General features: G+C 39.4%; 1 protein-coding gene across 1 annotated transcript; it reads left to right on the plus strand.

The window, feature by feature from the left end:
- The first annotated feature begins 1,638 nt into the window (after positions 1-1,638).
- LOC145499985 (heparan sulfate glucosamine 3-O-sulfotransferase 4-like) lies at positions 1,639-4,043 on the plus strand. Its single transcript, XM_081479502.1, has one exon. It carries the CDS (start codon positions 1,939-1,941, stop codon positions 2,950-2,952), a length of 1,014 nt encoding a protein of 337 aa, XP_081335628.1. The 5' UTR covers positions 1,639-1,938; the 3' UTR covers positions 2,953-4,043.
- Positions 4,044-17,269: the final 13,226 nt, after the last annotated feature.

Consider the following 17,269-nt stretch of genomic DNA (forward strand, 5'->3'; position numbering starts at 1 on the left):
AGCTCACAAAATCGTGAGGTAAATATCCTCCGTTGTTGACCGGCACGGCATGAGATCAATACAAAGAACACAAAGAAATCCTACAGTCTTCAAATGGTTTTATTCTTTTCCAACAGCATAGGGCTAATGAAAAGTTGAAAACTTTCGCTCGTGACACTGAATTGCAGTCATCTCTACGTGTGTTCGCCCTGTGGATTCATTAGCTTTGTTGATTCACGTGAGGTGGTCTAAGACCGTCGCCATGACAGGTTATGCCTCATACATGTATTTAGTATTAAAAGAGAGAAAGTGAATTTATTTACCATATGTGTTTTTACAACTGTTTAAGAAGTCTGAAAGACTACAATGTAGTGAAACGCGCCCTTAGAATTCCATGTAAAGAGCTTTCCTATATCAGAGGAAAAGAAGACAAATTTTGTTTAGTTACTTCCACGTTAAAATCCCATTACGGTTGTACCCGAAGATCTTGTTTTTGAGCAAAATTACTCGCCACAAGAGAATTTAAGCGTACACATTAAGAGAAGAGAAGAGAAGATAAGATAAGGTAAAATAAGAACCTTTATTTAAGTGTCAAATGTATTGAGCCCTAGCGGACTAATTGGGGACACCAAACAAGAATACTAAAAAGAAAAGGCTAAAATAATTAAAGAGAAAGTTAGCTTTCAACCCACTTCAATGACTTTAAACCTAACTTGTGGTACTGGTGGACTTCCAACTATTAAATTTATAAGGAATTATCATCATTTGAAACTTGGAAATAAAGGGAAATGTTTTATCCGCATTAATTGCACTTTTTTGTTGTTAAGGTTTGCAAAAGAATTCAAAGCCCTCAGGAGGAAAAAGAAAACATTACACCTCTTGCCATTGTTCAGTGTTAGTTAACCCGAATCTCATGCATAACAAAAAGATAAATAAATGATGAATAACTCCTCCTTGGCGACAAAGCAGTTGAAATAAGTATTTTCGAAAGTCCTAGATAATTATATGTACAAGTGTCAACTTACAGAGATCTTGTGAAAATAATTAAACCTGATAAATTTAAATCGTCCTACATCTCATTCGGATGTTCGATTTTTTTTTTATTCAAAAAGTATCAATCTTTTAATATTTCTGGCCAGAGGTTCGAGGTTTATGAGTGTATTTTTTTTTCCAGACAGGGAATGTTGAAATTTTTATTCAAGCTGGTTATTGTTTGAACACGAGGGTATTGCCTTTAGCATATGAATTTGGAGTGGCCATGATCAGCTGTGACGGTCTAAGAACCATCGCTACATGTTGTTACATCTAAAGGTAGGGAGAATTTTGGCATTTATTTATCCTACCTTACTCCAAATATCCTGCTTATCGTATCTTAGAGTCTCTCGAAAGTATCATGTGCACTGCTGGTCTTTCGTAAGGAAATATGTAACATAGAAGGATAAACAAGAAAGTAAATGCTCGTAAAATTAGAACACTTTAAATAAGGCAATTTATTTTACTTCGTTGTTAACGGATCTCCAGGTGCCAATTTTATCACGTAAATGGTCCAAAAACACGCATCCTTTATGTTCCTAAGAAAATTTCACTGATGTCCCTCTAAAGGCCCAGAATTTGAAGCACTCACTGACTCACTCTGATAATGAAGACGTGTTTGGAATTAACGAACTCTCAAATAATATCTAAGCTTAGCCGATTTGTTGCTCGAATAATTTTCTATCATTCGCGGTAGAAATGCTTCAGAATCTTCGTGCCGTTTTGAATTATGTTGTATTTCCCGTTTATAAATGGAACATTATCACAGTGTTTAAAACTAACGTTTTGTTTCGTCATAGATTGGTCGGCGACGTCGAAGTTAGATCAAATAAAGATCAAGGTTACGTTCTACTCTCACCAATTGCCACCAGTCCACAAAAAATTGCCAAGCCTACGAATTTGAAAAGCTTGCTTAGATAATTCCTGATGCAGCTATCAAAGAGGATCAGAAGGAGATTCTATTTTTATTTTGTAAGCATTTTCATACTCGCCGCAATTTCATTCAGCATTTTTCACAATCAGCCACAGTCCGAAGATTTAGCGACCGTTTTTACGCTCACCGAGACTGAACAGAGCTTCGACTTGTTATCTCCTCCGACGCAAAGCAATGACATACTCTACATTGCCGACACGAAAAACGAATGGGAGCAACGTCTTCCGAACGCACTTATCATCGGTATAAGGAAAGGAGGAACAAGGGCGCTGATCAATTCTCTATCGCGTCACCCCAACGTAAGAGCATGTTACAGGGAGTTGCACTTCTTTGACCGCCAGGAGAACTATCATCTGGGGTTGGACTGGTACAAAACCCAAATGCCGCTGTCTTTGAGAAACCAAATTACAGTCGAGAAAACGCCTGCCTATTTTGTAACAGATGACGCCCCACGACTTGTTCATCAAATGTCCTCTTCTGTTAAGCTGTTGGTGGTAGTTCGTGATCCGACAGTGCGTGCGATTTCAGATTATGCACAGCTGTCTGACAAAAAGCATGGTACCCTGAGACCTTTTGAGGAATACGTAACTGAAGATTCGCAGCACCGTGTTCTTCGAGCATCGAGTACGATAGTCACCACTGGCTTGTACATGAATCATTTGAGAAGATGGTTGGAATATTTCCCCCTTGAGCAAATTCACTTCGTTAACGGCGAAGAGTTGGTTAAAAACCCCGTCAATGAGATGAAATCCGTTGAGAAATTTTTGGGCTTGGAGCCGTTTATCGACGAAAAGTTATACTACTTTAATGAAACAAAGGGTTTCCCATGCTTAGTACCAGTCTCTCAAGAGGGAGACGACGAAGCTAAATCTGGTTGCTTGTCGGAAACCAAGGGACGACCACACCCCTCTATCAATGAAGATGTGGTAACGTTGCTTCGTGACTTCTATAGGCCATTCAACGTAGAATTTTACAAAGCTGTAGGGAAAAACTTTGGATGGCCTTAGTCAGCTGTTATTGTTGTTGTTGTTGTTGTTTTCTTTTTTCACTAGGATATCATTTACACATATTAAGCGGCTCGGCGTTGAGTCCGGCATTATTGGAACCGACTATAGGACTAGTTTTATGTAGTATAAACTGTACGTACAACCTGCCAGATAGCCTGGGTTTAGGGTCTGAGTTTCCCAGTCCAGTCCTACTTTCTGGCTTTTCGCTTTGGCAAGCGAGCAAGTTTAAGAGCTAGGTGGGTGGGGGAGGGGGCTTAGAAACTAGGTTAAGTAAATCAAGAACTGTTTCATGAACTTGCCTTCAATTGTCGCCTCAAAGTATAAAGACCGAGACACACTATGCGACAAATCGCTGCGACACATCGCGGCGACAAGTCGCTCCGTCGATGCGACAGGACACCTCGTCTGAACTGTTGCTGCGACAAGACACTTGTTCGGTGCACGCAAGCGAATTTGGAAGAGGGGAAAGGTGAACTAGTTTCCAAATTTAACATGGCGGACCAGCCAATACAGCGAAGGTCAAACAAAAAGAAGCTCTTAGTTCTGTTAATGATGCTGTTAGATGACGAAGAATATAAACACGTCGAAAGAAGATGCTAGAAACGACAATGGGTGTCAAGAAGAGAAGAAAGAGGGGCTTATTACGCTCAGGTTGTCTATATAGTTCCATATGTTCGGTCGCCATTTTGAATTGACGCTCCCTCATTGGTTGATTTAACTTTTGTCGCAGCGACTTGTCGCAGAAGCGTACACACGCTGCGACAAGGCTGCTTGCGCTTATTTTGTCGCTGCGATATGTCGCACGAATGCAAACCAGTTTGAATTCGTGCGAGAGATCGCAACAAAAATGATATTCACATGTCACATGAGGCGATTTGTTGCAGCAACCTGTCGCGGCGACGTGTCGCAGCGATTTGTCGCATAATGTGTCTTGGCCTTAAGTATGCATGTCTATTTATTCAGTGAGATTGAGAGGGTAAGTAAGTAAGTAAGTTAAATCTTTAGTTACAGAGGATTGCTCGAAATTATAAAGCTAGTAAACTTGTGGCTCTCTAAGTAATAAATTGCAAGCTAGAAAAAGCATTAAAAACATCCCCACTAACTAATTAAGTTAACTACATAAAGATAAAATACAAGGTTATAAAAGCGTATGAATAAAATTTATTAAACTGTATAAAATGATTTTGACATTGTTGTTTAGTAAAAAGATCCTTAAAAAGCCCTCTTTGAATGGCAATGACATTGAGTTCCATAATTCACAACTCTTTACTGTAAAGAGCTTCCTATCTAGGCAAGAACGTCCTCAGTTATCGTGTGGTTTCCTTAGATGTAGAAAAACGGGAGTGCCACTTTTCTTGTTCTTTTGTACTCCATTCTTAATTTAACTTGTATGTATTTAAGTCATAAAAGACATGTACCGTGTTTCTATCGCGTTTTTAGTATAAATCTGCTAGCGTTCTATGACGAATGCTGCTCTCTCATTTGTTACGCTAATAACCCTCTATTCTGTTGTAGATAGTGAGTAGAGTAGCGGTGCCCTTGTTAAGAAAGTAACGGCCGCTTCTTTGCGTTTTGGAGGTGTCTGTGAAGAGGATGTAGATGGGGCTTTGAACGACTAGTAGATTTATACTAAAACAATTAGATTACTCGCTCTCGATTTCTATAAATCTGGAGCTGATATGTATATGTAATAGGACTACATGCTGTCCAATTTGGAAATAATTGGATGAGAAAAATTCCGAGGACTGCCAAAATTGGACGAGGCCGTAGGCCGAGTCCAATTTGGCAGTCCGAGGAATTTTTTGAATCCAGTTATTTCCAAATTGGACAAGCTTGTAGTCCTATTACCTATTAATTATATAGGATCCAAAAACAGATGAGCAAGGCAAATATTTTATCCTCAAAAGTACAGTATTTCTCACTTCGCTTCGCTCAGCACGTCACAGGTCAGACATTTTAACCCAGGTTTTTTGCTTGTTTGAGCGTTCTTGTTCTGATTATTCTCCCTCATCTCGAGTAAATCAGTAGCATCTATCTCTGGAAACCTAGCTGAAAACTCCATTTGAAAGTTTAGACGTCAAAAAAATGCAGAGAAAAGTCGGGAAATTCCGCCATTATCAAAACATAAGAAAACTTAGCGAGCTAAAATCGCTCGGTGACGTTTGATGGCAGTGATAATAGCTGCAACCTGATTGGCCAATACTCGGTTCTTTTATTTATCTTGACATTTCATTGGTTGATTGAAAGTATCCAGATTTTTCTCAAATTGGACAGTTTGTTCAAAGCTAAACTAAACGTTCGAGCAAAAGCTATCCAATTTATTTTAAATTTGGACACTTTGCAAACATTAATAAAGAATAGGTCTGTTGGCAATATTGGATTTCGATGGAGCTATATAATTAATAATCTAATTGTTGCATAAAAACACGAGTGGAAGTTTGGGAGAACGTGAAATGCCGTGGCAACACGAGCCGACAAGCGAGATCATCAAGCTGTAAATTCTCTTTGCTCGCGCCATCGTTACGTGAACAGCTCGTACTAGTTCTGTTTCTATCGAGTTTTGTAATATAGGTAAGTCACTGCGCGCGCTCTGATTGTTCAAAAAGCCGTTTTATTTAGCAGATAAAGAAGCCTAAGCCGTGTATTAATTACAATGTGATAAAACATGACGGGCATTTGAGAATACGAGGGAAATGTAAAAAACACGAGCCGCAGACTTCTTCATTTGCTATATGATATAGAGGTAATGTTGCCAAAAACTAATATATAGATTTAGCCAAAAACTTATAGATTGCAAAAACTTACCATGAAGTAAAAAAGAGAATTATTTTTCTCGGATCAGAAACTCAAAAAATGATCAATTGTGAACATGTGCTTTTTCAACGTGTGGTTTTGCTAGTTTTTCGAGTTAAATTTTAACAAATTAAACTATACACAATAATCCTAACCAAGATTGTATAAATTACGTGCGCAATATATTAAGAACTTTCCAAGATAGGATTATGCAAGGAAGATGTCACAAGAAAAGTTAAGAATGCGCCAGGGATTACTTTACGCCGAAATTTTGCCTTTGCGAGTACTCCCTCCTTCTCCCCCAAAGAAATAACCTGACTTAAGCCCGCGATCCAATCGGAAAATCAGTAACTGGTTAACGGTCATCTTTAAAAACACACGCAACCTCAATGAGCTCTAAACCTGAGCCCGCGATATCGTCGCGTGATACTGGTCAGCGGATAGCTTGTTGTGACAGCTGTCAATTATCAATAGCTTGGATGCCCAAAAATTAAAGATGTAGCCATGGTAATGGTGCTGCTCTCTTAGTTTTCAAAGTATTGGCGTACGGACGTACGAACGGACGGACGGACATACGTACGGACAGTCACGTGACAACCAAAATTTTTCAGATCGATGAGTTACTAAATCTTTTAAGGTATGGCGCTCCGCTCTCGCGCCTTCGGCGCGCAGGAGCTCCGCTATTAATAGCTTAATTACAAAATAAGCAGCTATAAAGAAAGCCACACAGCCAGAGACTGTGTGACCAAAACCTGTCCTTGTCCATTTCTTTAAAGTTTAGACTAAGCATGTTTGTATTTTATGCTTTAACAATTTTTAACGGTTATTTAGAATGATTTTTGGTGTCTATTGCTTCAGATATTCAATGGTTATTTAAGCAATAGACCACTCTTTCTATGGGTTTACTGATGCAATAAACCACGCGGAATGTTGGGAGAACACGAGAAAAGCTTGTAAATCACGAGCCGTCAGGCGAGTGATTTCCAAGCTTCTCGAGTGTTCTCCCAACATCCCAAGTGGTTTATTGCGTCGGTAAACCCATAGAAAGAGTGGTCTATCGCTTTTATGAAACAACTATGGAAAAAAATCTGTCAATGAGAGGAAAATGTATTGTACTTTCGTGATCAAGTTGCTTGTTTTTATCAAATTCATGAGATGACGCGACAAATCAATCACAGCGACTGAAAGAATGAAAGCAGAGACTCCGCGCCGGACACGAAATCCGCAGAGCAAAGCGACGAAAACATTTCACGCTAAGAAAGATTTAAGAAAGGAAAGGAAAAGGTTATCGGTGAAAGGAAAAAGTTTATTAATTAACTCAAAAGTAAAAGTATTCTGACGGAGAAATGCAGGGATTCATAGGTGGAATCGGTCATCACGAAAGTAAAATAAAAAAAGGCTGTACGAAAAGTGTGCAAGTAGTCCAAACTTCATGTGCTTGGTGATGCGACTCAACGCAGTGTTTAACGATAACTTTCCAATGTTTGGCGAATGGAATAAAGGTTAGTAACGCTGCCTCTGAGATTTCATTTCAAAATTTCTGATAGAAAGAAATCTTTTCCCTGCTTTTTTGACAACCTAAATTTATCAGTCAAGCCCAGCTGACTTCGTCCTCCACAAATCGTGGAAAGCACCGAAATAAGGGTTTAGAACTTCCTTAATCTTAATCTCAGGCGTAACCGGAGTCGGCGTAAAAGTATTGCCGTGGAAAAAAAGATAAAGCTTGATATGACGACCAACTTGTGGTGCTGTTTTTCCTTGCAAATTTCCATGTATATGTTGAATGAAAAGATATTCGTGTTATTGATATCTCAGCCAGTGAAATGTTCTATTGTACGGGTAAACCACGGTTCCCAATCTGTGGCAGCTCTACGCGGGAACTAGACAACTCGGAACTCTAGCGGTAACAAACGTGATAAACAGTTTTGCTTTTCACTGGTTGAGATATCAATAACACGAATATCTTTTCATTCAGCATTTACATGGACATTTACAAGGAGAAAAAGGACCAGAAGTTGATCGTCATATAAGCTTCAAGCTTTACTTTTTTTTCCACGGCAAAAATTTTACGCCTATCCCGGTTACGTTTGAGATTAAAATTAAGGTAATTCCCCTTAAATAAAACTGTCAATAGATTTTTGTTCAAACATTGTCCACTGAATATTTATCATATGAGGACTTTAATTATAAAATAAAAAGGGGGTGGTGCCCATGCTCGTTTTAAGGAGCAGTGAAACATTGAAAATGTCCCATTTTGGCATTATTTAATGCTTATTACAAGAGCCCCGTTCGAAGTAATTGTAAAATCTTTGTGAGCCCAGACTCATGAAAACACGCCTCAAACTACAGTCAATACTTGTGTCGGACGCAAATAAACTTTTTAAGTTTGATTTTGACAGACAGCTGAATCCTTGTTAAAATATTGGAACCAAATTGCTTGCCACGGCTATCAAACTGCAAAATAGAAAAGACTACAGTGCAGCTTCTATTTTCCAAATTTCTTCAATTTTCAGCAATAGAAATCAGATCAGTCTTTTCTCACGCAAAGCTAATGATTAGTTGATTAAAACGACTGGGAAAAAAATTGGGGTGCCCGAACTCGTTAGTGAGCTATAGCCATTTTTCAACTGACAGAACTCGATATCAAGGCAAATCCGTCATGTTTTCAATGTGCGCGTGCAAGAGCGCGCGCTAGCCGTGACGCTATAAATTATGCGCAATAAGGATGCGCAATGCAAATGTGAAGAATTACCTTAAGGAAGTTTTAAACCCTTTTTTCGGTGCCTTCCACAGTCTGTGGAAGACGAAGTCAGCTGGGCTTGACTGATCAATTTGGGTTGTTAAAAAAGAAGGGAAAAGATTTCTTTCTATCAGACATTTTGAGTTTAAACTCAATGCATGCATGTATAACAGGATGAATGAATTTGATTTCCATAAGCTTAGTTTTCAAGCAATAGTTTTCATTGAGCAAAATACAGAGAGAAACACGAACTTCATAGCCTTCAGTATAAGTAAATAAATTCTGAGCAAATCTCGGAAACAGCGTTTCTGTTACTAACCTTTATTCCATTCGCCAAACATTGGAAAGTTATCGTTAACCACTGCGTTGAATCGCTTCGCCAAGCACATCAAGTTTGGACAACTTGTACAATTTTCGTACAGCCTTTTACTTTCGTCATGACCAATTCCACCTACGAATCCCTGCATTTCCCCGTCAGAATACTATTGAGTTAATTAATATGCTTTTTGCCTTTCACCGATAACCTTTTCCTTTCCTTTCTTAAATCTTTCTTAGCGTGAAATGTTTCCGTCGCTTTGCTCTGCGGATTTCGTGTCCGGCGCGGAGTCTGTGCTTTCATTCTTTCAGTCGTTGTGATTGGTTTGTCGCGTCATCTCATGAATTTGATGATAAGCAACTTGATCACGAAAGTGCGATACATTTTCCTCTCACTGACAGATTTTTTCCATAGTTATTTCATAAAGGCGATAGACCACTCTTTCTATGGGTTTACCGGTGCAATAAACCGCTTGGGACGTTGGGAGAACACTCGAGAAGCTTGGAAATCACCCGCCATCTCTAGAGAGGGCGGAAAACATTTTCTTTAAAGAAATTTGTGATTGAGATCTTTGCGAAGCAGCAGATAGTTTTGAAGACGAGGCATGCAGCACTTAGTGGTCTTAAATTGCGTCAGTTTGTCGATGTGTGTGTTTTGTTGTTTCCACTAGCGGGATGTAAAATTGATATCATAAAGCAAATGAAGAAGCTTAAGTCGTGTATTACTATCTATTATTAGTAGAATTCTACTAGTATACTAATGCAAATGCTGCAGGCTGATTGGTTGAGCTACTCGTATACTATCAGCCATTAGTAGAATTCTACTGGTATACTAATGCAAATGCTGCAATCTGACTGGCTGAGCTACTCGTATACTATCAGCCATTAAAATGCACTAGCTGTCGGTCGTCCACGAAATGCGACGTTTTCATTGTTCTTCCGAAGTTGTGGAAGAAAATTTAGATGTAAATGGATAATTATATTCCTGAGAAGACAAAAAGAAGGACATAAACGGTTCTTGACTTTAAAAACTTGAAATTACTGAAAAACCGGTGCGCGCGCGTAAACAACTGAAAATTTACCAAGGACAATTCAATACGTGCGATTCTGTTAAAGCGTTAAGTTCAATAATGCGTCGCAAAATATTTGGAAACAATTATTTGCTTTAATTTAAGTTCGAATTCTACTAAAACAATTAGATTATTCGCTCTCGATTTCTATGAGGTGATAGTTGATGAGGCCGAAGGCCTCGAAATCTCGAGCTCATAATCTAATTGTTAATTAGAGTGCAGTGACTGTCACTCGTCCATAAAATGCGACGTTTTTATCGTTTTCCCGGGTCTGAAAATTCAAGCGCATTGAAACGATGAAAGCCGATTAAAAACAGTAAGAGAAAATAGATTTAATTCCGAGTAGTTAAAAGTTTAGAGATTTTTTCTTAATTAAATTTATATAGAAGTCGTTTTTAACTTACCAGCCGGTAACCTTGGCGGGCACTAGTGAAAAACAATCAAAGTTTGCCGAGCCTTAAGTAAAGCTAAACTGATCGCTGGGTGAAAAACACCGTCGGCAGCTCTGTCATACATCCTGAGCAGAACACCACAAAGAAACGTAAAGGGTTTTCATCTTATAGTCACAACAGTTACCGAAATATTGAACTCCGACACAGTTCTCATCAAATAGACTCCCTCGCTTTAACACGAGCAAGTGTAAATCAGCTTCCAGGATCATCAGATGTAAACTGGGCGGGCGTTCTCTGTCGGTAGCAGTGTTTCTGATAACTGCAGGAAGTTTTAGACGTTCACAAGGCTTGAAAAGTTCATCCATAAATCCCAAAATGAAGAAGGCGACGATATGCTGTCGAAAGCGAACGGGAAGATCGAGTTATTCTGAGCAGTGCACTCTGAAGCATTAGTATCTTCTTTCACGGAAAGGCCGTTTGTTTGGACAATTTTGAAGCACTTTCTGTCTTTTCTATATGCGTTGACATTTCGCCACAAAAGTCGGAAAAACTCCCCAATCAACTTGTGGCACCACGATACTAAAATACCTTTTTGAGGTTGTGACAATCATTTTTCCCGTAAAGAAATGTGTGTTTTAACGGAATACGTAATACGGTGGTGAAGTTCACTGACTGTGTAGGTTTGCCCTGGGTTTGAGACAAAGAATGAATCGGTAAACGCGCGCATCGCCGGACGTTAATTGACGACTTCCGCTCGAATATTTTTTTCTTTTCTTTAATTCATGAGCCATATAATAAACAACTTAATAACCTCGACGGTTCGGTCGTTACGGGAAAATCTCAAACTGAGGTCTTGCCGTATTGACCGAGCGATAGAGATGTCAGTACGGTAGGGGTCTCTGTAAAGTGCGCACCGGATGGGGGATGGCGGATGGCAGATGATAAAATGCGGATAACAAGATGAGGATGATAAAAAGCGGATGGCAAAATGCGGATGATAAAATGCGAGAATGACAAAATGCGGTAATCATATGACGGATGATAAGATTCGGACAATGGAAAAATACCTTACGATATTTTAGGTAGGGGGAAAAAGAATATCCGTGAACAGAATTCTATCATCATAAACCATTTTTTTCCTGTAATGGCTAGTGTAGGAATATCCATATGTTCAGTTAGGAATATTGATGTGTACTTTCCGGACAGATTTCTAAAACTAGTCTTAGGTCTTTGTAGATTCCCACGCCGTGCCGGATGCGCTTCAGTAAACTACCATTTCATCTGCTACTGATGGACTTTTATGAAAAAAAACAAGATGCGAACTTATTTCCCTGTAATGTCAATAGTAACTGACCTTTCTTAGGTTGAAACACCAAACAAAATATATTTCTGATATATTCAATTGCGTCTGTGAAAAATCCGAGGGACTTTGACGGGTTTCGCTGAAAAGGGCGTGCAAAGCTATTTTCAGTACTTCTTCATCTGGAGTTTCTTTGTGGCGTTAATGCGGCCTGTTAATTTTAAAAGAGTTGTTCGGTTTCTTTTTAACATTTTGTTTTACTAGTAGTTTAAAATCTGTGGCAACGGTCAAACTAGCATCCTTCGAGTTATATTAGAGCTAGTCGTTGTCGCTGTTCTTATAATTTCCTTTTCGTGATCATCGTCTACCAGAGGTCAATCATTCATTTCGGGAAAAAGCTGTAAGTTTGTGTTTTTCGGGGTTTGTCCGTTCAGCCGTCTAATGTTGTAAATAATTGTTTATTTTTGTTCTATTTTCAGTCAAACTCGTTGTCGTGAATAAACTTAAACGTTTGTTCTTTTTTAAAACGATGTTTGGAGACTGATCGAGATTGGCTTCGCGATATGGCGGTAACATTGTTATCCTGTCGATCGGAAAATGAACCGGCGCTTTCACTAGACAAGCACACAAGGAAATGGTTAGCAAAGATTTCGAGAAATAAAGATAAGGTCGAAGTTGATTCGACTAAATTAAGTCCATCAACACACGTTTTCGAAACAAAGATAGATTCAGTCAGAGAATCGTCGCTGTCATGCGACATGACCCTTGTGCGGTCCACTTGCGACAGAGACACCTTTGCATACGTGTTGTGCACAGTCTTCTGCTGCGCGAAAAGTGATTGTCACAGCCTCAAAAAGGGCCTGATTACATGAGCCGGGCTGACCCGGTTAGCCGGGCTGGTGTCAGTTTGCAGGAATCTCGGCACGTTTGTTAAACGCAACAAAAATCAACTTCGCGGTTACATGACAACCGCGCCAGCCCGGTTTGCCGAGATCCCGGTATCGCGGTGCCGGAATCCCGGCTAAACGGGCTGAGATTTTTCCATGTAATCGCGTTTGCCGGGCCAGCCCAGTCCATTAAGCAAGCCCAGCACGGTTCATCATGTAACACCGGGCTGAAAGTTGATCTCGGCACACCGAAGCAGCCCAGCTCATGTAATCAGGCCCTTAGTAGTAACGTGGTGCCACAAGTTGATGGGGGAGTTTTTCCGACTTCTGTGGCGAAACGTCAACGGACATAGAAAAGACAGAAAGTGCTTCAAAATTGTCCAAACCAACGGTCTTTCGGTGAAAGAAAATACTAATGCTTCAGAATGCACTGCTCAAAATAAGCTTAACTCGACCTTCGCATTCGCTTTCGACAACACATCTTAGCCTTCTTTATTCTGGGATTTATGGATCAACATTTCAAGCCTTGTGAACGTCTGCAGTTATCAGAAACACTGCTACCGACAGAAACCGCCTGATTGTTTGCATCTAATGATCCTGGAAGCTGATTTACACTTGCTTGTGTTAAAGCGAGGGAATCTATTTGATGAGAACTTTGAGGGAGCTCAATATTTCGGTAATTGTTGTGACTAAGATGATAACTTATACGTTTCTTCGTGGTGTTCTGCTCAGGATGCATGACAGATCTGCCAATGGTGTTTTTCACTTAGCGATTTTAGCTTTACTTAAGACTCGGCAAACTTTGATTGTTTTTCACTAGTGCCCGCCAAGGTTACCGGCTGGTAAGTCATCTATATAAATTTTATAAGGAAATATCTCTAAACTTTTAGCTACTTCCTTTCTCTTACTGATTTTAATCGGCTTTCATCGTTTCAATGCGCTTGAATTTTCAGAGCCGGGCTCTTCCTAATCTGCATAATCCGTAATCGGCCCGTGGGCATCACGGCTGCATAATGACCACTCAGATCTCGCTCTTAGCCAATCAGAGCGCCCGTTATATCGGCCACAAGCCAATTCAGAAAAGGGCTGAATAATCTACATGTATATAACTATTAAGCCCAAAGAAAATACGCGCGCTGATTGGTTAAAAATCGTGTTTTTATTTAACAAATAAAGAAGCCTAAGCCGTGTATTACACTGTAGTAAAATACTCCGGACATTTGAGAACACTCGAGAAATGCAGAAAACACTCGCTTGCGACTCGTGTTTTCTACATTTCCCTCGTGTTCTCAAATGCCAGTCGTGTTTTACCATAGTGTAATACACGGCTTAGGCTTCTTTATTTGTTAATAAAAAACACGATTTTTAACCAATCAGCGCGCGTATTTTCTTTCGGCTAAATAGTTATATACATGTAGATTATTCAGCTCTTTTCTGAACCGCGGTAAGTCATGGACTTATCTATCAAGAACCATCAGCCTTTAAAGGCAGTGATCTTATTAGATATCACTAATAATAATAATAAGTCTGCAAGCGAGCCAAGTGGCCCATCAGGCCGGAGCTTATCCCGGTTTCTGTAGCATGAAGCGACTAGGAGTATTTCTACTCCCCCCTGGATGGGATACTAGTCCATCGCAGGGTTAACCCCAGCATTAAGTTCGCCGGTACCCATTTATACACCTGGGTGGAGAGAGGCACTGTGAGAGTAAAGTGTCTTGCCCAAGAACACAACACAATGTCCCCGGCCAGGGCTCGAACCCGGACCGCTCGATCCGGAGACGAGCGCACTAACCATGAGGCCACCGCGCCTCCCAGTGGTAACCCACTGATATTAGATATCACTGGGGTTTATCAAAACATATTTCCCAACATATATTTCCCGGAAGTCCGCTAAATAGGTCCAAATAAATGCAATCTAGCAGTCCGAAACAAATAAATTTTGGACGTTTGCTAATCTTTATCGTCTATCTCTATTCATTGTTATCTCATACAGATCACTGATTCTGTAGTGAATAGTCCATAGAGTTTTATAGTTGTTATGTTTGTAACTTTCAGATACTTTCCCCAGAACCCAGGGTGGTTAACCAGGGTTAAAAGATGTGAACAGAGCAGCAGAATCGAAAAGATAGCCTGTACCATTGTTTACAAGGACAGCCTAACTGCTCTGGAAGCTAATGCTTATCGGACTAACCCCAAAACGAAATCCTGGTTTTTCATTGGGCAAAAAATTTGGGGCATGGTATTTTTGGTGTCCAATCGGTGAGCTGCATCTGATCACTCCTATTTCATGTCTGTTCACACTATATTGTTTTTGCCATCGATCGATGGCAAAACATGCTATCCAGCATCGTTTTTCCTCACAGATCTTGTCAATTTTTTGAACCTTTAGATAACCGTAATTTCTTACACTTTATCACGCTCTTTCCATTTCTGGTATCTATTTTGTACCAATATCAATTTCTTTTAATGATTGAAAAGGGCACGAGCCAGGGCCAGCCTCATTTAAAAAAAAAAAGTTTCGATACTTATCATGCAGTGTCAATATTTAGAAGGAAAAGTTATAAAAATAGTTGCATAGTTGCTTTTGGACGTTTTGTGGCAGTTACTGAATGCTCAGTGATGTAATTGTTTTTCGATTCTTTGGCAGGTTTAATGGTTTGCGTTATTACAACTTTTCATGAAAAAGAAAAATTGATTTCAAGGTGAAGAAACATACGGTTTGACCTTATATATGCTTTTACTTATAGCTGTTAATATAAAGTATGTAATGCTATGTTGATCGAAATGGATTAGGAGCAGCTGTAGGGATAAGCTCCTAATGCTCTGTCCTGGCTCGCGTCTCAAATAGCATCTTCTAACCAGGCTCCTACCACAAGCAGACCTGTTGCAGGACCGCTTTAACAGATTCTGGAGGTGCGATGGCGAGATACTGGCGCCCTGACTAGCATGCTTCCGGTAGTTGGGACTCGTAGCCCAGGAGGGCAGCTCATCTAATTAAGAGACGGAAAACGTTCCTTCTAAACCTGGGAAGATCAAAAGGCCAGACTGGGGGTTGGGTAATGAAAATATAAGCTCTTCTAGCAAAAACAAATAGAAAACAAAACCGAACTTGGACATTATTCTTAATATTACAAGAATTTGAAAAGAAAGAATAATAAAGACGTAACAATTTATTTGATCACTGAAATGCGATACTGTCTTCAGACATTCATCTTCCTTAAACTGTTCTTGCCGCACTACCAGTCTTCCACCTGTTTTGAAGATGGCAGCCTGTAGCTCAGGCTTCGTACAAGCCACATGATGCTGGACCTGTTTCTGGGCCCATTTACCAGGAACTCGCCATTTTCTCGCATTTTCTGGCATAACAGCTTGAAATAACTCTGTTGGGTTTCCCGGCGCCTTGTGGGCGTTCGATGGTAGCTTCACGACTTGAATCTTTGACTCTGTAAACCGCTAAACTTACTGAGTCACAGGATTAGAGTGTTATTTAAATGGATTGTTGCACCTTCCAGATACTTTCTCGTCGAATTCCTGACAAAATATCCGCAAACACCTATCGATGTTCTTCGCACAGCAATAATACTAGTTTAACATTTCGATGTCGATAAAAAAACATGTGACTCTTTTGTTTTCTCAGAATTGAATCACGTGACTTTCCGTACTTTTGTGATTGGATACGCTGTAACTTAAGGTGGCTGAACACAGTTTTTGATACCTGCGCTTCGTTCGCCTTTTTCTCTAAAACCTCAAAAATGGCAACAAGCAAGTTAACAACATAAACTTGTTTTTTTTATAGTTAAGCTGACGTATGTGCCGTTGCCATGGCAACATGAATAAATATAAACAGGCCTTTAAAATCGGTTTTGGTTATTTGCAAAAAAAATTAGTAATAAGATTTTCTTTATAATTTGCATGCAACAAGCTTGTAACGATGCTCTCAAGTTAACACTGACTATTGTAATATAAATTTAACAGAAAGATCTTTAATTATCTCTTGTTGAAGGTTCACTGGAAGCTCTAGAATTTCCTCCGTTAAAATTCAATTTTTTTCCAATACTCCAATTACTTATTTCCTAAAGTATTTTCGTGCCAAATTTCGTGAAATTCTAATGTTTGCTTCTCGATAAATGAGCGTATTTCCAAGAAAGCTATTCCACACTCAATCGAAATTTTTTTATTTACTACGCACGCGCTGCATTTAACCGGGTTCTTTTGGTAACAAAGAAAAATCTGAGAATTGCTGGGTTCTCTGCAGCGTTACCTTTTCTAACATACCTTTGTAGGAAAAGACTAAAACCATCAACACACGTTGTTCGATTATGAAAAAAATAACACAGATAATGCGGGCATTGAGCAAATAAATGATCGCTGTATAAACGTCGTGTTTGTTTTTTGCAATCCTTGTGCGCGCACGGAATCGCATTAGCAAGAGTGCGCGCGAAATCTGTGTTCGGCCACCTTAAGTCTTCTTAGCGTGATCCATATGAAAATAACTTTCCATGTGTGGAATCAAACAAAGTTTAAGAAAATCACAAAATCATTTGTGACACTTTACTTGTTTTAAATTTTTTGTTGTAAAACGTCGACCCAGAACAGTTTCGTTACAAGAATATGGAGGCTGAAATCTCTAGACTTTTAATAATAAACCCAAGGCTGAAATTTTGAACAGAATATAATTTTGTCTGAACGTTGGAAATTTGTAAATGCAATACAATTTTTTTTTTTTTTTTTTTTTAATAAACCGTATAAAATTCTTCCTATCTCTAAACGGCAAAATTAGCCAAAAAACACTAGCATTAGCTGTATGTTGGATCGTGAAA

Source organism: Orbicella franksi, chromosome 10 (genome assembly GCF_964199315.1).
Source record: "Orbicella franksi chromosome 10, jaOrbFran1.1, whole genome shotgun sequence".
NCBI classification, from domain to species: Eukaryota; Metazoa; Cnidaria; class Anthozoa; order Scleractinia; family Merulinidae; genus Orbicella; species Orbicella franksi.